The 18,224-nt window shown below is 38.5% G+C and overlaps 1 protein-coding gene across 4 annotated transcripts in view; it reads right to left on the bottom strand.

Moving 5' to 3' along the window:
* Positions 1 to 1,024: 1,024 nt before the first annotated feature.
* uggt1 (UDP-glucose glycoprotein glucosyltransferase 1) overlaps positions 1,025 to 18,224 on the bottom strand; it is a 29,411-nt gene continuing 12,211 nt past the window's right edge. The window contains exons 17-41 of one of the 4 annotated variants that reach the window (XM_034858935.1): positions 18,086 to 18,217; positions 17,201 to 17,365; positions 15,336 to 15,456; positions 14,174 to 14,272; positions 13,933 to 13,956; positions 13,133 to 13,227; positions 11,988 to 12,194; positions 11,722 to 11,853; positions 11,439 to 11,569; positions 11,253 to 11,360; positions 10,851 to 10,953; positions 10,635 to 10,714; positions 9,236 to 9,425; positions 8,427 to 8,585; positions 8,199 to 8,284; positions 8,016 to 8,100; positions 6,575 to 6,663; positions 6,034 to 6,138; positions 5,775 to 5,859; positions 4,977 to 5,159; positions 4,248 to 4,408; positions 4,001 to 4,115; positions 3,240 to 3,356; positions 2,206 to 2,350; positions 1,025 to 2,070 (exon numbers count right to left, since the gene is read on the bottom strand). In XM_034858935.1, coding sequence (XP_034714826.1) covers positions 2,051 to 2,070; positions 2,206 to 2,350; positions 3,240 to 3,356; positions 4,001 to 4,115; positions 4,248 to 4,408; positions 4,977 to 5,159; positions 5,775 to 5,859; positions 6,034 to 6,138; positions 6,575 to 6,663; positions 8,016 to 8,100; positions 8,199 to 8,284; positions 8,427 to 8,585; positions 9,236 to 9,425; positions 10,635 to 10,714; positions 10,851 to 10,953; positions 11,253 to 11,360; positions 11,439 to 11,569; positions 11,722 to 11,853; positions 11,988 to 12,194; positions 13,133 to 13,227; positions 13,933 to 13,956; positions 14,174 to 14,272; positions 15,336 to 15,456; positions 17,201 to 17,365; positions 18,086 to 18,217 — 2,937 coding nt within the window. In that variant the 3' untranslated portion in view covers positions 1,025 to 2,050. The remainder of the gene's footprint in view (positions 2,071 to 2,205; positions 2,351 to 3,239; positions 3,357 to 4,000; positions 4,116 to 4,247; positions 4,409 to 4,976; positions 5,160 to 5,774; positions 5,860 to 6,033; positions 6,139 to 6,574; positions 6,664 to 8,015; positions 8,101 to 8,198; positions 8,285 to 8,426; positions 8,586 to 9,235; positions 9,426 to 10,634; positions 10,715 to 10,850; positions 10,954 to 11,252; positions 11,361 to 11,438; positions 11,570 to 11,721; positions 11,854 to 11,987; positions 12,195 to 13,132; positions 13,228 to 13,932; positions 13,957 to 14,173; positions 14,273 to 15,335; positions 15,457 to 17,200; positions 17,366 to 18,085; positions 18,218 to 18,224) is intronic. The other 3 variants (XM_034858936.1, XM_034858937.1, XM_034858938.1) reach the window with 3 other exon arrangements.

Below are 18,224 nucleotides of genomic sequence, written 5' to 3'. Positions count from 1 at the left end.
ACCATCCTATTGGCAGGTAACTGTTCTCCCACAGAGCCGGAGGTACCATGTTAGTTGCTGAATGTTTTTATGAGAAATTAGTTTTCTATAACTTTCTGCCTTACTATACCATGGTTTTTTCAACAAACTAGGAATGTTTCACTTTTTTTGACGTACCATACTATGGCCTTTTATGACCATTTTCAACACACTATACACATTTCTTTAAGTCATGATATACTATGGTTTCTTTCAACATTCTACACTGAGTTTTTTTCAACATACTATACTATGACCTTTTTTATAACTTATTTCGACATACTACACAATAACTTTTTTTTCATCATACTATAAAAAAAATTTCAACCCATATACCTGTTATCACCTCTTTCAAACCACTGTAACTAACTAAAATAACAAATACATTTAGTTATAACACATTACTAAAAACTCCTACTACTATCAATATACTATTCTCTCTATTTTTTATGACTTTTTTTCAACATACTATACTATGACTTTTATGACTATTTTCAACATAATTTGACTTTATCACTTTTTTCAACATACCACAATACTATGCTATGTTTTTTACTCTTTTCAACCTAGTATACTATGGATTTCAGACTTTATGACATACTATACTACTTTTTCAAATTTTTCTACCTTTCTATGACATACTATGACTTTTTAATCCATACTATGACATTTTTGACATACTATAATATGAATTTTATGTTATACTATGACTATGACATACTATAAGTTTTCATGGCATACTATGCTGACATTTGTGACTTTCTACTTTTTTATGACCTTTTGTATGACATACTGTGCTACATTTTGTTTACTTTTTAAGAGTTTTGATTACTTTTTCTGACATACTATACTATGACCTTTTCATACTTTTGTTTTTTTTACATACTTTATTTTATATTCATAACAAAGTAGTCTATGACTTTCTTTATATTTTTCTCTCTTGTAACTAAATATCTTAAGCCAAATACTATCTATGCAAATAACTGAACAAGTGTATGAAACAGGGACAATGGACCACTTTTTAATTGGGGGAATTTTATTTAACAAAAACTGACAGCCAAAACAGGACGATAATGACAAATCCAAGGTTATTACCAAGAAACAGAAATTCCAATATTTTTCAGCAGAACTCTGTCATGGCTGTGATTTGTACTTTATGCTGCAACCCGCACAAGCTAGTGGACCCAGCACTGTACAAAATAAAGCATACTGTATATGTAGATATGAACCTAATTATTCAGACTTATCTAGTATTTTAGAATTTTATCTTTGCAAGTCTCAAGTGGGGCTGGGCATGAATGTAATATCTTAGCAACCTATTCAGCCCAAATTCATTATTTAGGTTGAACAGTACAAATTTAATTGGATGTAATAATTAACGGGATCATAGTTCACAGCATTGGTCACCAGTTGTTTATCTGGTCTGTGGTTTTGCAATAATATGCCATGTCGATTTAAAAAAATAACAGCGTATTACCGTCATGATATTGACTTCCAACATATTGCCCAGCCCTAGAATTAAGGTGAAAAAATTTGCAAATTATCAATGACTGTTTAACTTTATATGGACTCTGTAAAATAGAAGTGTAAACATATCAAACTGTACCCTTTACCAATTTAGAGGAAGGCCTAACACCTTGATATCTGTTCCTGTGTTAGCAGAAACCCCTCTAAACACTAAATATTTGATTTTTCAGAGATCACCAGCAGTCCTCCTCCCTTTGTGCTTGAACCACAGACCACACCAAAATCCCAATCAGTGCAAACTTACAGAATGACTTACAGAATCTATTACAGGGGAAATTAAAATTAAAATAATATTCATGATACACTTCACAAAACACTCATTCTCACCACTTGCACACACAGACAGAACTTTAACTCCCCTTCAAATGCAATAAAAACAATATATTCAGTTTCAACCATTTATCGCTGGTCAGTGTGTCAGCAGTCCCCAAGGCGGGTGAGAAGTCTCTTTAAACTCTTTAAACAGAGTCCAGTCCACTGCCTCATCACAGCCACTGCAGCATCCTCATAACTCTGTGTGAACCTCTGACAAAGAAGGAAAATAGATGACACAAACAAGTTGAGTTGATGAATATGTTCAGAATAGAGAGGCAGATTTGTTTGGTTTATTTTTAAGCACATACTGAACTTGCAATCTTGTCACTCTTGAGTGTTAAGTACCTGTGCCTTGTGTTTTTTTTGTGTGGTTTACTTCCTCCTGGACTCTGGTCTGCAGACGTTTGATCTCCTGGTCGTAATCGGTCCACTCGGCCACGATCCTCACCGCAGCCTGCAGCTTGGGTTCCTTGGTCATGGGGTTGTTACACTGAGATCAGGAAAAAAAAAGCCACATTATTACTTGCTCTGGCGATCTCTTAACAGGTGTTAAAGTAGTCATTTAAAGAGATCAATTGTGTTCTTACTCCCTGACCCGTCTCACTTTTACTACGTGGGAACAATTTCCAAAGCTCAAGATTAATCTGTTCCCCTCAGGACAGATCCAGGTCTAACCACAAGGCTAAATGATGAGCCGTAGGTTAGATGATGGTAGCAGGCTGTACTCTAGGTTTTATATTCTGCTGTCACTTGATTTAAATTGTTCCATGTGTCTGTGTGTGGTGGACTTTAGTTTATTTGTTTTACATATCTTTAAAAGAATTAAGTTGACAGAAAATTCTAACTCACGAGTTCTGTGAGTGCACACAAAAAAACTAAATTAATAAGAGATCGGCTTTCTTCAGTTTTCCTTATGTGAACACGACAGATTTATAAGGGTTACGGCTAAGGGGTTGAATAAAATGTCCACTGTTACGGCACCGCTTTGTGATTTGTTTTGAATTATCGTCAAAAATAACTCGTAATCTTTTGCTCCAATTATTAGATGTTCTGAGAATGTAACACTTTTCAGAATATCAAACATAATTTGCCCAACTCCTAACCCGTTAAAAGCCTTTGGAATTATTTGTCATCTTAATCATTGCATTTATCCAAAAACAAACTCATTCACATGCTCAGCCCTCAATACTCAGTCATTTCCTTCCCCTCAGTGAGCCTGTCTGCCCTCTAGTGTCTGTTAGGAGGCATGGCAATCCCTTCATTCCTCTCCCACTGCTGAACCATGCAGGGGGCTCTAGATCTATGACACTTTGAGTTATTTTTGAGCATTTTGTCCTGATACCATTCCTCATGTCTACACACAAACAAACTGCTGTTACCAAGTCTATCGTCTTGGCGCTCCGCTTGGTGCCGTCGTCACACCAGGTCTCGCACCACAGCCACTCCTGAGGCAGAGACTTGATGGGCACCTGGTGGATCATGTTGTTGGGCAGATCCTAAAGAAACGACAATGAGACCAATGATACCGGGACGGAAAATCTCACAAATATTTCACAAAAAGAACTTGATGAAAACAGTGTTGCTAAGGTTGCCTCTTTGTTTAAATTAAACCAGGACATGGTACGTTAAAGCTTTAGATTCTTTAACGTCAGCTTTTTGAAATTGTTAAAAATCATGATATAAAGGTTGATCTAGAATGTGCAGCCAAGCATCGGAAGAAAGCATCTGCTTAATTAATATAAAGCAGTCTGTTGCCCTTATGTGTTAAGGAAATTAGTGAAAATGTGAAAGTCAGCTGCCGAACAGTGTTGCGCTCACGGTGTGTTGTCATGAAAACATGAGCAAAGAAGAAAACAATTAGCAAACTGCCATTGTGAAATTTGTCTTTTCTCACATAACAAGTCTAATGATTAACAACCAACTCTCAGATTACAGAGCTTCATGGAACAACAGAAGGAACGTTTTCCCTGTTTTCCACTTTCATTAAGCACTAAAATGAATGGAAACTGAAATCTAAAAACATGGTTCGGAAAATGGTTGGTGGCAGAGCAGGTCTTTAAAAAACCATCTCAGTCTACAGAATCAGATCCCAAACGCATATTAAAAAAGTCAAATGTGGAGAGACAGTGAAAAGACAGACCTGGTCGAGGTTGGAAAGGCTGTTGGGGTCCTGACTGAGCCCCTGGTACTGTCCTCTGAGACGGTCTCCTGCAGCTATTTTCCTGAACTTCTTCAGGTCGACCACATACAGGGCACTGTAGGGGATTTTGAGGGTAACACATGAAATAAGCAGGAAAGTATGAAAAATGTATTGAAAATAAGAGTGACAGCATGTCTGTGTATGTGAGTGTGTTTGAGGGCGACTGTTACAAGCCCGGTGCGTATACCTGATGTGGTATCTGCGTCCGGCGAGGTGGCTCGCCCAGTAGCCGGACTTCCAGAAGCGGTAGCCATCCATCTCCTTCCGGCTCTCGCAGAACGGAGTATAACCGTACGGAGCTCCCTCCAGGTCGAAGTCCCGCAGCTCCTTCAGGTCTGTTCGCACAATCTGACGGAGAGTAAACAATACAGGTGACTCATGCCATCAACAGTTATTCTGTTTCTTGATTAATTGGCCATACATATTTCAGAAAAAAGGGCAAGATGGCATCTAAATTTAAAAGTCAAAATATACAGTATATTCAATTTACTACCATAGAACACTAACAAAACAAGCAAATACTTACATTTGTATAGTTTATATATATAGTTTATTTATTAATATTTGGAGTTTTTGCTCATAAAATGAATCAGGATTGTTGCAATTTTGTTGATCCACCAACTGACTAAGCTTAAGCTCTAGAGCAATATCGGTAAAACTATATTAGTATTAGATTACATGAGACAGTAGAACACTGTTTATAGACCTAACAGTAATAAAACCTTTTAATGATTTAAGTCCCAAAGAAGAAAATCATACCCTATGGACATTATTTCATAGAGGTATCTGAGGCAGCTATCAGTTTATTCATCTAGTTACTTTTATATCCTCAGCTTACGATCTGAATTGAAAAGTTGTAAGGAACAAATAGTTGCAGGATGAATAAGAGTGTTTGGACAGCTATGTGTGAGCTAACCTGGTCAGCGTCTACAAACAGGATCTTGTCGACAGCGAGAGGAAACAGCACGTCTAGGAACAGGATCTTGTAGCCCCAGATGATCCTCTGCTTCTCGGTCTGTTGGTGTAACCAGCGAGGCCACTTGTACTGGACCAGCTCATACTGGAAACCATACTGCTTCGCCATGTGGGGGATGAACTCCTGCAACAGGGTCACACACAAAACACGCCCGTCACCTTGTGCTAGGAAATACGAGAGGCAATGGAGTCTTACATAACTGGCTAGAAGACATTCATTGATTGTCAAATGGGCAATTTCACAAACAAACGTTTGGAGAAGGACACTATTGCGTTGATTTTTGCTAGCTTTTTGTTTCAAATGTCTTCAGATTTTTTTGTTACGTAAAAAGACTGCAGAGGCTGGGTGCCCAGTCAGTTCCACAAGTACAGAAGTAAATCCAGGGAACTCTAAGGTGCCCTGGGAAATTAAAAAGAATGTGATCCTGAGGCTGTGTGATCCGGAGTTACAAAACAATCTCATCTTTGACTTTAACAAATTAAAAAAAAAGTCAGAAAACACAGTATTACAGGATAATGAGGCTTAACTAACTCACTAAAAACAGAGTGAAAACAGGACTGATAATGATGAACGGGCCAAGAAAAGCACTGAAATCTTCTCAATCATCAGGAGATTTTCTTATACGGGTAAGGTGTAAAAATAAGGTATGGTGAGAAAAAAAAAGCTGCAGCTGTCGCAGAGAAAATCTCAACATCAATGATGAGATGCCGGCTGATTTTTAAAAAGTGAAAATCCTACCTTGAACGTTGGGGACAGATAGTTCTTGAGGAACCAGAACTTGACAGGGGTTTTGGTGTTTTTGAGAACTGACAGCATCATAATCCTGAGAGGGAAGGAAGAACAAAAAGATTGGTGGCAACAGGGCTGAGAGAACAAAGGTGCTTCAATCAATAAAGTCTCTGTACACATAAGAAAAAGGGATGATAGCTTTTAAAGCTTTTGGATGATGCGACAAGCCCCTTTTCTTTGCCTTATCACATCTCTAATCACATCTCACCTGAGGAAGCGCTCATACAGGTGCCCCGAGGCCACGGAGAAGATGTTGATCACGTCGTCCTTGTCCTGCTTTAGCTCCTCTGGCTTTCCTCCCCCTGTGAACCCTCTGAAACACCAAGAGCAAAAACGGTTGTTGTTTTGAAAAGTTTACAACTTAAAATAAAAAAAAAAATCACACAATATAGATTAATCCCATTTGTTTATCATCCAGGTAATTGCAGGATAGAATTAACAAGTCTTCGCACATAATGTACTGACGGTGCCAAACCTGTTAAGGCACCTCACCTCAATTATGTTCATTATTGATTAATTACTGTTTCAGTGAATCACTGTCAGAAAAAAAACAGTTCCAAATCCAAAGATGTTCACTCTTCAGTGATGTAAAACTGATGGCAATGGCTTCAGTTCAATAATATCAAAAAGTTAAGCACTGAACTTAAACTCTTACTAAATGTGTTATTGATTCATGTTATTGATTGACTAATTAACTCCCTTTTTTAATAGTTTTTCTTGTCACTACTCATTTTGAGTCAAAGCTGTACCTGGCCAGAGAATTCCAGAAGCCAGCCTCGTTTTCCTCGATCACGTCACTCAGCAGCTCCTCATTGAACTTGTCTGGTTTCTTCTGGACCTGATCAACACAGTTTTGTTAGTTAAACATCCTGTATTAAACCATATTATCAAACCATTTGACATAGCAAATACATATCTTATCTAGCTTGGATTACATGGGGGACCCAACCCATCTAATTTGTAAAAAAATAAATACAATGCACAAAACATACCTAGAAATTAATCTAGAAATCAGTTAAGTCCTGTGAGTCCGTGATTTTGTGACTGGCTGATATATGTCAACACATGAACACTGTACTGACTGCTAAAGCCATGCCTCGCAATAATTTGAAAAAAATACCCACCTCTGCTACTGAAATATTATAACACACACACACACACACAGATCGATAGATAGATAGTAGAATATGTTCCTAAATGCTAGGCTGAAATTAAACAGTCAGTTTTGTGCAGTGTTTTTTCGTGCCCAGTTATAATTGTTATTACACTGTTCCGCTGATTTACAGGTGGCGGTAATGTTCCAAAATTACCACTGTGGCAACAAAAGGGAAAAAGAATACGGCAAAACACAATTGTAAACAATATGGGTCTTAAACTTTTAGATGTCAAGGCAGCTAATGTGTCAAAGCACAATACAACCCAATGCGTTTTTCTCATTGACTGTAAAATTAATGGACAGAGCATGCGTGACGTCACCCATTGGTTTGTGGAGGTCTGCTATGAGTCGTCGAGCTTGTCGTTACGGGCGCGGCCATCCTGGTTGCAGATGTGATGATTTTAGATGAGAGGGACACTCTTTATCACACTTTATTGCTGATATTAAAATCAACCAAACCATAATTTAAAAAATTAACATTATTCTGTGTTGCAGAAGACTTCAAACTAGCGATTGAGGCCATAAACTTTAAAAAGGTTAGACTTATACAGAATCCGACCTCCTTTTGCAACCTTATGTGACCCCCCCCCCGAATGCAGGTTTAAGGCACTTCCGCATTTGCAGCACTCCAACGAAACCGGATGCTCTGTCCACTAATAATATTTTGAGGGTTTTACTTGTATATCTATTTCCTTATTTAATTAATTCAGATTTAGTCTTCTATATCTGACAGCCGTTCTGGGAATGCATGTGGCTACATCCATTATATGTAATTTTCCTAATGAAATGTGTATAATTTTACCCATGTATTTTATGTACATACTGTATATGTTCTGCATTACAAAAAAACAAACAAAAAAAAACATTTTCTCTTCTACTCATTTAAATTCATGAGAACCAGTCAGACTGGGTCCTGGATTTGGTTTTTATTTATTTGCGGACAATAAATCTAATCTAACTGAGTGAAAGGGCACATTCCTAACACTGTTTCCTATTGTGTCAGACAGTCATCCCTTCATCCCAGGTACACTGACCTTGACTTTAATGATTCTGCTCTTGAAGTTGTTCAGCACGACTATGATGTCATCAGACTCTGCTGGAGAGTCTGTGCCTTCATGGCTGCAACGGAAGAATTTTTATTTTATTTTTTAAACTGAAAGTTTACAGCCAGTTTGTAGATCCAAGAGACAAATATGGCCAATTCTCAATTTTCTTACCTGTAAATCTTGTAGATGTCATCAGAGCGTCCTTTCCTCATCTTCAGGATCCAAGCGCCTGGGTTTGCCTTCAGCTGGAAGTAACCCTACAGAGCACAACACCACAGATTAATAGTGTTTGGAAGTATAATAATAAAGGGACCGAATAGGCTGATAAAAAGTGTTAACAAACTATACCAACTGGCAACTTTCTGCTCTAAGGTGTTCTGAGGCTCATCGGTAACTCACCAGGTTTGCCATGACGATTGTATCCATGATGACGGGCTCAGACGCAGTTCCCAGGGTGAACTGGAGGCCGCGGGGCGGCTGGCCTGAACTGACATCAAAACAATGGCCTTCCAACAAAAGGTGCTCCAACTCGTACTCTGCTGCTACAATGTTCTCCACCTGCAGACACAGGAGTCCAGACAAATAAAGTTCATTTTGTGCAGCCCTATAACAGTGGCCAGGGGATTTACAAACACACACATTAGTAATGGTCCCCAGATAAACTCAAGGTTTTCAAGAAGAGAACAAAAAATCCTCAGCACATAAGCAAAAATGGAAGAATTCTGTGAGGGTGCAACAGGCCTAGGACATCACATAGGCAATTACAACATTATAAAAGAAAGTTTAACAAGTAATAAAAAACAGTTAAACATGATCAGAATTAGAGGGGAAATACAAAAATTCTTAGGGGGCTGAACATTATGTAGAGTATCTCACCTAAAACAGTGTTTTAATGGTACAATCGTTTACCACAATTTACACCTTAATATCTGAAACATTAAAAATTCCGTTGTACAGTCCCTCAAGGTAAAGGTACTTTTATTGTTACACGCACATACATGTAGCAACATTTATTCTCTGCATTTAACCCATCCCTCAAGGGACCAGTGGACAGCCAATTACAGCGCCCGGGGACCAACTCCAGATCTGAGTCAGGGCCTTGATCAAGGGCACTGACTGGACAACTAGAGCATGTGTTCTGATGGAACCAGAGCACCCGGAGGAAACCCTTGCAAAGACGGGGAGAACAGACAGACATATAGCTTTACCTCCTCCAGGTAGATGTTGTCCAGATCGTAGCGGGTCTGCACTGACTCCACCATCCAGCTCTCGGGAGTGTTGAGGTTCAGGGTGAAGAGGGGAGTCTGAGGCATATCCAGGAACCTGGCCACGGGGCCTGGAGAGAAACTACCATCCGCTTGGAACGCCACCTCTGGCTCCAACACATGACGGTAAAAACTGAAAGAAAACACAGGGACTTTTGTAACAGGTGGAGGAGTCCTCATGCCATAATCTGCAGTTTGCTGCATGCCTTTGGCCAAAACAGTAAACATAAAAAACGGAAGAAAATCTGATTTTGTAAAAAAACACAATAAAGTTAAAAAGTGCCCTGTGGAGTTTTCTTGTAAACAACGAAAATGTATGTTAACACTCAGTATAAAACACATTGTAAGAATCCTTGAGGTCTAACTAAGGTGTCTTGTGCATTTTTCTTCCTACAAAACATTTGCACATAAACATTTAAGTATTTTAAATCCCAAAACTGAGCAAAATGTATAAAGTGCTTGAAAGCGCCGGAAAACCTTTGCAAACTGGTTTTAAACTAATCCCAAAAAAATATGTTTCCTGCTGAAAGAGGACAATAATCCCCACAGTTTAATGCCAACACGTTCTTCAGGCGGCACTGCATAATAATAGAGAGTGAACAGAAAAATGAAAATTACCCACAGAAAAAACCTTCTAAGTATGCACCAGAGTCCCTACAAGTCAGAAAAAAAACATATTTAAATTAGAGAGCGTGCCCTGTCAATTATGTTTTTTAAATCTAAATTTGACATTTCTTTCTTTTCCAAAAAGAACAGAGGCAAATGAAGTGATGCTTAAAGATCTGTAGTATGGTTGGACCAAATTGTAATTGAAATCCTAATTTTGCTTATTCACTGTTATATTTTGTTTTCTTGATAGGCAATTAGTCAGTTCATAAGTTATTATGTTAATATTTAATAGTCACAATCCCTGCACTGTTCACTTTTGCACTATCACCATTGCACACAGTCTCCCACAGTACCTTACCTTACTATGGTCATTGTCTTTCTGCGAGTGATTTTTATTCTTATGTATGTGTGATATATATGTGTGTATATGTATTTGTTGTGTTATGGTTGTCTTGCTACTGGATGCCTAATATTGCCTTTGGGATGAATAAAGTAATAAAGTAAGTAATAAAGTAAGTAAGTAATAAAGTAAGTACGTATGTATCTTTCTATCTAATGCTGGCAAAGAGCAATACAGTGTTATACTTAAGGATCCAGTGCCTTATTTCAAGTAAAATATCAGTAAGCACATTCTGAGGAAGGCCGAAAGAAGCTAGAAAGCCAAAACACCAGGGTATTGGACATATCCTGACACTGGTGTAGCTAGGATGTAAGCTTCAGAAACAGTCCTCACCTCTTGAGAGGTATTTCCGACAGTTTGGATTGGCAGTTCATGAACACCCGTAAGTTAACGTTTACCAGCTGCTTCAGAACCTGCAGGTGGAGAGGGGGGAGAAAAAGAAAGGTTAGAAATAAAACGTGGACAGGCTCAAAGTCAAAGGACAGGCTAAATCAACTGGACGAGTTAGTAAGAAAGACCAGATCCAACGAGGGAGAGCATTCAACCCACCAACAGGAGAGGCGCTAGTTTCTGTGCGTCCCTGGTTACAGGATCCACCACGGCAACAACATCGAAGTACACGTCTCCCTCCTTCGGGCGGATCTTCACAGCACTGCCAAAAATCAGCATATCAATGATCAAGTGAAGTAAACACAACCAACATTTTCAAGGCTGTTGCTGAGAGAATGCACGGATTTTGAAAATGTATTCTGTATTTACAATAAGTTTGAAGGTAACTTTTGATACAGTATTTGGTGAAGATGGTCCAACATTTTATATTATATTTTTAATACAACAACATACGTACATTGCAAAAATTGTGTTATCCTGGAGGAAAGCTAGAGAAGGTCTCCCCTCCTGGAGTAAAGGAGGCTTGCTTGTGTAAAGGATGTGCTTGTATTAAAACTTTACCTGTAGCGGTCATCTGCAAAGTCATATTCTACCCGGGCCTCTCCTTTGGGCTGAGAGGAGAGCAGAGCGTCCACCTTCATCACAAGATCGCTGGCCCTGAGAGAAATCCAGCATTTCATTTTACAGACTCTACAAAAGATTTCACCTTGTGAAAGTGTCCAGACGCAATGAAGGGAAATAAAATACCTGTCCTCCTCAATCCCAAACTGTTGCACTTTGCTTTTGATTCGTTCTCCGGACGTTTTCAGGATGATGCTCTCCAAAAGCAGGAAGTCATCCTGGTTAAACACCTCCTCCTCCTCCAGTGGTCCTATGATCTGTCAACAAGAAAAAGAGTTTTGATTGAATAGCTACAGTAACTGTGGTCAAATGGTAGATTGTATCCATAAATACAATCTATATTTGTTCATGATGTGTCCGTATTTTCCGTACAGATTCTTAAACATTAAGAAACAAGATTGTGCCTCACTCTTCCGTTGCTGATCACGGCATTCTGTCCTTTCTTTAGTTTGAGCACGTCTCGGCAGTAGGCAGCGTGGGAGAGCAGGAAGTCAAATTTGGGACCCTCGTATGCATCCTTGAACAATGACACATCCATACCCTGAAGGAAAAATAGATAACTTGTAGGCAGCGGATAAAAGAGAAATTTAGGAGTAAAATAGGGCTAAATGTTTCAGCAACAGAAGGAAACAAGCAATGAACAATGATAAGTGGAACCCGTCCGTCCCCCCTCACCCCGACGGCGAACTCCCCGACGTCGACTCCCGTCTCCAGGGCCGCGGCGGTCTCCTCTTTAGCCAACTTGGTGATGAAGTTCTTGGCGTTGTTGGCGGATTGCGTCTGCATGGCGGCCCAGATGGCTCTGGCTACGCGGCTCGTCTCAGCGGATGGAGCGGCGGAGGGGTTGTTGACCATCCCCAGTCGGACATTGTTGCTGGTTTTCTGTTGTGGAGCAAGTGAGTGTTGAAGGATTTGTCACTGCTTTGAGAGCGGAATAACAAAGCAGCTGATATTTCCAAACACATAAACACCTAAAATATAAATAAAATGCAACACATAATGCCACATTAGAATCTCACTTTGAGATATTCTGGTCTTTTCTTAATAATACTGACTATAACACTATAATACAAATAAGAATACGTTCCATCATCAATTTTAAGGAAAGTGTGTGTATGTCCCATAGACAATAATCAAATAAAGGATTAATGAACTGTGTTTTGTTGCTTTGTGTTATATTAGACTAAACTCTTCATGTGTAAACAAAAAAAACTTAAATATAGGAATTGCTCAACATTTCAGGGAATACTCCATTTGTTTTCTTGCAAAAAGTTAGATGAGAGGTTTACACCACTATCAGATCTCTGAAGATGAATATGAAATACATCCAGGAGCTAGTTTGGCTTAGCTTAGCACAAAGACTGGAAACAGCTTATGAGCAGGACTTGTCGTCTTGACACGTCGCAGTAACTTACTGGAATCTAGTTGTCACAGTGAGTTTGGAGATTCCAGGGAGCACAACTTGACAATTTTACTTTCCAGTTAAACACAAGGGACAGTACATAGGTGCTAAGTGAGCTTTAGAGGTGCTGGTAGGCGGATTTTGTTGCCTTTGGACAGAGCCAGACTGGGTGTCTCCCCTGTTTCTAGTCATTGTCATTATCAAGAATTAAATACTGTATGTGTATGTCCCATAATGTTGAACTTTTTCTTTTAAATCACTTTTTTTTTTTTGTTTGTAAATAAAATTTGCTTGAAATAATTAATTTGGACAAGCACAGTATGTTTTAATGAAAATGTGTTCATATCATCAAATGTTATATAACAACACTATTGAATCAAGATCCAGCCCAAAGAGACGGAATAAAAAGAATTAGTACCATGTGTCTGATGGCGTCATAAAGAAGCTGACGTCCCGAGGGCTTGTCAAAGTCTCCAACCACCCAGAAGGTCACAGGACGGATGTAGCCATCATCTGACAACCACAAAGGAAGAAACAGGGACTGTCAAAATATGGGGGCTAAAGAGGCGAGCCTTATTCTCTTCGGTGAAGATGAAAGTTCGGTAAATTGGGCAAAAATCTATGCGGTTAGCATACTGGGCTGCAACAAAAGAAATGAAAAAGTAAATATATTCTGGGTGGTATCTAGTCAAAACATTATCCCATCTCATTCTTCATGCAGCTGTAACAAATGACACATGCTCTGCTAAGGCCGTGATCAGACAAAATGCGTTTGCAGGTTGCAAAATGCAAGGCGCACTGCCTTTCTTGTTGGAGACCCCGATCAGACCAGTCACATCTTTTGGTATTCATGCTAGGTAAGCATCGCATCAGCCGTCCTCAGCCAGCCGTTATTTTGCTGTGAAGCTAAAGGACGTTGGGTGTTTCCCCCCCGCTTTGAATTAAAGTTTTTTAACTGTATGTCTGATCGGGGCCTAAAGATGGACAAAAAAACATGTTAGAACTTAGTGAGCAATTATGTCAACACATTAGTACTTTGATTCACAATAATCACATGCGTAGTACTGTGTTTCCTCTGAAAAATGAAACACAGATGGAAGAGAGGTGGTGGATTCACAAACGCATCTAAACGCTGCCAGCAAGTAGATCACGGGGAAACAGAAAGAAATGAGCAAGTGAGAAGGGGAGGGAATAAAGCGGAGGAAAAAGGGTGATTACCATGCCTGTTGGTGGCGGTCATCCCTGATGCAGGGGAGTTTTAAAAAAAAAAATCACATGAATAAGAGGAGGAGGAGAGGACAGAAGGAGAATACATATAGAGAGATTTTAGGCTTGAAGGTGACTAAATTATATTCACTAGAAACAACAAAATAAACGCCAAACTCCCAGCATTCTCTTCCATTGAGTTTGTTTTGTTATTGGACCAGCAATCACCTGAGACTGTCATGCACACCCTTACCTTTCTTAGTCATGTAGTTCATGCTGTTGGCCACAGCGGTGCTCTTCTGTTTGGTGTCGAGAGTCGAGAAGCGAGCGTAATCATCTACAAAGAAGTTGTCTGCGAGAGGAGAAGAAAATGGAGTGAACTGTAGCTCATGTAGCAAATGCCAAAGATTACATTTTTTAGACTCTCAAGATGGAAACGTGTGATTGTGTGCTAGGAGGGAAACTAAAGCTACTATCTTTTTTTTTCCCAAAAACATCTAAATTCAGATGTATATCTTACGTTGGCCGAGCTTACAGCAGTAGAACTTTTAAATGTTTCATTAAATTTTCATCTGCTGCCATTTACATTGTGTATGTTTTTGAATAGCTGTATATTGATTTTTGTATAGTTGTACCTCTATTGATTTTTTTATATTTGCACTGTTATTTACTCTGCACTGCACCTGATGCACAACAGTTTCCCCTCAGGATGAATAAAGTCCTATCTTAGCTTCTACTCTTCATACATATATGTATAAGTTTAACTGCTAACAAAATATACAAAGAAACAAAACTGTATAAATATTTTAAGCATATACCAAAATTATTCAAATAATAATACATGAGTTGCAATTGAACCCCACCTACAAAAAAAAGAAAAAACTAACTCCAAACCGAGTTAAATAAAAGCTGTGTAAGTGTTAATGGCCTAAAATATAAGTCAGAATTGCAGTAGGCCACATTACACGATTGATCTTTTAAAATGGAATGTTGCATAGATAATGGGAGGAGGCCCAGATGAATATAAAGTTGGTCTGAAATGTCCATGCTTAAAAACAAATGAGAAATCTCTCGACAAAATACAAGCCACATAAGCTTTTTCGGTCACTTTGCATAGTTAAAAAAAAAAAGATTCAAAAAATACTCCAGATGAAAATATTTGGTCTAAAGTGTCTTTTAAAAGCTCTCAGAAATGAAATGCTCTCAAACTTCAGCTTGTCTGTTTCTGGTTGGCTGTTAAGTCTTGAAGATGCCTGGCTTCAATATTGGATCATTAGGTTAAAATAACAGCTCTTTAACATTAGTCAGGCATTATCCTCCTCCACACAACTAATCCGGTAAAACCGGGAGTATGTTGAATACATTTTTTTAATTTTTTTATAGCATAACTTTTTATATTCCTGATGCGTACTCACTGGTATCGGACAGATCCAGGTATGTTCTGCTGGTGGACAGCACTCTGGGGTTTATGCGAGGAACAACATTGGGCTGATTCATGATGAAGTCCACAACATCATGATCTGTGGCCAGCTCCCCCTGCAAGCCACATGAGCACAGACTCAGAATGGTAAAGGAATCATTCAGAGAGGACGTTCTTCACAGTTCATTGCCCAAAAGTGATGCAAGATGTACCTGTCTGTGTGATTTTCTTTATTGTGATCAAATTTGTATATATATATATATATATTTATTCAGAAATTAACAGATACATAGTATGAACAATACGCTGAGGAATGTAACGCGTCCAAGAGCCAAAAAAAACAGAGAGGGAGACAAAACACATGCAGAAACACACATAAACAGACACACACAAACACACACACATAAACAGACACACAGACACACACACACACACGGGATCCTGTCTGTGTGATTTTCATATTCACATTTAGGACAGCCATATTAAAACTTAGCTTTCCCACTGCAGTTACTGACACTTGTGTATTGAGTATTATGTTATCCACCAACAAGTTAGGATTAAACATTAAAAAGGAGAAAACAAGAGTGATGACTTACACCACGGTCCCCACTGGAACTGATGTAGTAACCAAATTAAACAGTGCTGATCTAATTGTGCTTAAAGACCTTACAAAACAGAGGCCTTTTTGAAAGAAAGAAAAATTCAAACGGTTCTCTCTTCAAACTGCTGGAACGACATTAAAACAGGAAAGCATGGCAGATGGTGTGCTCACAAGCATCTAGCCTAACCCTCATGTTGTCCTCGGGTCAAAGTGACCCGTTTTCCTGTATCAATGTTCTATTTAACTACCCAAAATAACATGATTGATTCTACACAACGCTCTTTGGCAAGTACAAATCTCTAATTTTATTAACTTTGGGGGGTCTTATTCAAATTTGATAGCATTTGAAAAAACTAATTAAAATTGGTTTTGAAATTGGATTGTAAAAGTTGACATATTCCAGTTTGTGATTATCCGTCAACATACGTTTCTAAAGTCTAAATAATTCCTAATTTCTGCTTTTCTAAGTCAAACATTAGGTAGAATTTCCTATAAGTGAGGTTTATTAACCATAGGTTCCAAAAATAACTGTTAAACTAAAGTTAATAAGTTAGTGTTACGTAGTGTTGAAAACATCACAAAAGTGACAAACTTGGGGAAAAAAACGTCAAAAATGTTGAAAAAAAGAGATAAAAACATAAAAAAAGTTAAAAACATCAATAAAAACAAAAGTGTTGATTTTCAATTTTGACGGGAAGACAAAACAAGGGTTAACAGAAAAAGTTATCACCTACTTAAAATAGTGTACTTCTGTAAAAATGAACTTTTCCCAAAAGAATCATCTGGAGCTCTGTAATTTATTTTTCCTCAGTTAAACTCTATTTTGCATAAATTAAAAAACAAACAAATGCACAACAGCACCCAAAAAAAAACCACACACTCACATTGTGTCAGCTTACTTTCAGGGAATATTATTTGTTCCTTTAAGTCTTAAGCAAAATCAAATATCTCATCTTTACAGACCATACAAGAGCTCATCTGGAGTTTGTGGAAATAACTCAATGCGTTATAGCATTTATGCAAAGCATACCAAATACTCATCAATGACGTGTACTTGCAGTACATGCAGTCAGTAGTTAATTTGTTACTCAATTGCAGTGAAAATTGATTTTGTGCTGAAAAGGAATATAATGTTAGCTCTAAAATACACATCTTAAATTTTTTATTAAACCTTTACAAAACAATAGCGTTAAATTGTGACATAATAATGAAACCTCAATGGCATCACTGTATATGAGTGTGTGTGCGCTCAAACTGACCAGGTAGACGGCTCTCTGGTAGAAGGAGGTTGTCTCCAGAATCTTCTGCATGGTGACTGTCTCCAGTTCGTCCGGGTCCAGCTGTTCGCGCTGGTAAGGTATGCCGTTGTACATGACCACAGGCAGCGGGCCAACCCCAGTCTGCTGATAGTACGCCCGTCCTTCCTGAAACACGTGACACAAAGTGGTGTTTTCATTTGCACCTTAAAAAAACAAATTGGAGTAGGAAAATCTGAGCGATGCTTTTTATCTTAGCCATTTTATTTATACAATTATTGCATATAGACTATGATCTATTGCAACAGATTAACTTATGTTAAAGGTTCCTAGAGTTCAAAAACATCACACCTGTAAGGTGCTGTCCGACTTAACGTACAACCTACTTGTTCGCTGTTGCCTGAACTGGTTAACTATATATTGCTCTCATTTTTAAAGAACAGTTTGACATTTTGGATATGTATTTCGCCCCATTGTGAGAATTAGGTGACAAGATCAATACCTCTAAAGCTCACTAATTAATACATTCTATTTGATATCTGCACACAAACAAAAACGAAAGTACATTTGTCATATTTAGAGTTTAGTTTTACCCCTTGTCTATTCTTTACGCTAAGTTAAGCTAACCACCTGCCAACTTCTGCATACAGTCAGGAGAGTGGTATCAAACTAATCATCTAACTCTTGGCAAGAAAGCAAATAATTGCATTTCCCAAAATTGCCTGAGTGTATGCCTTTTCCTATATAAATACCTTACTTCAACACAATATAAAACTATTACTAATAAAAAGGTAACCACATTGGTTTGGGCTGATTTTTGGGAAGTAAAACCAGCAAAATGGTAGTAGTATCCAGCCCATCTGTGACATGACATTCAGCCCCACGCACCTTCCTGTTGCTATCGTAGCTGGAGTCGGCTCCCAGGACGCTGCTGACCTCCACGTAGGGGAACCTCTTCTCCAGCACTTTCACCACGTCCCCAACACTCAACTTCCCACCGATAGCCACCTTGTTGAACATCTAGTAG

Source organism: Etheostoma cragini, chromosome 20, assembly GCF_013103735.1.
Source record: "Etheostoma cragini isolate CJK2018 chromosome 20, CSU_Ecrag_1.0, whole genome shotgun sequence".
Taxonomy (NCBI): Eukaryota; Metazoa; Chordata; class Actinopteri; order Perciformes; family Percidae; genus Etheostoma; species Etheostoma cragini.
The sequence above is the reverse complement of the archived record's forward strand: the minus strand, read 5'-3'. Positions and strand labels throughout refer to the sequence as shown.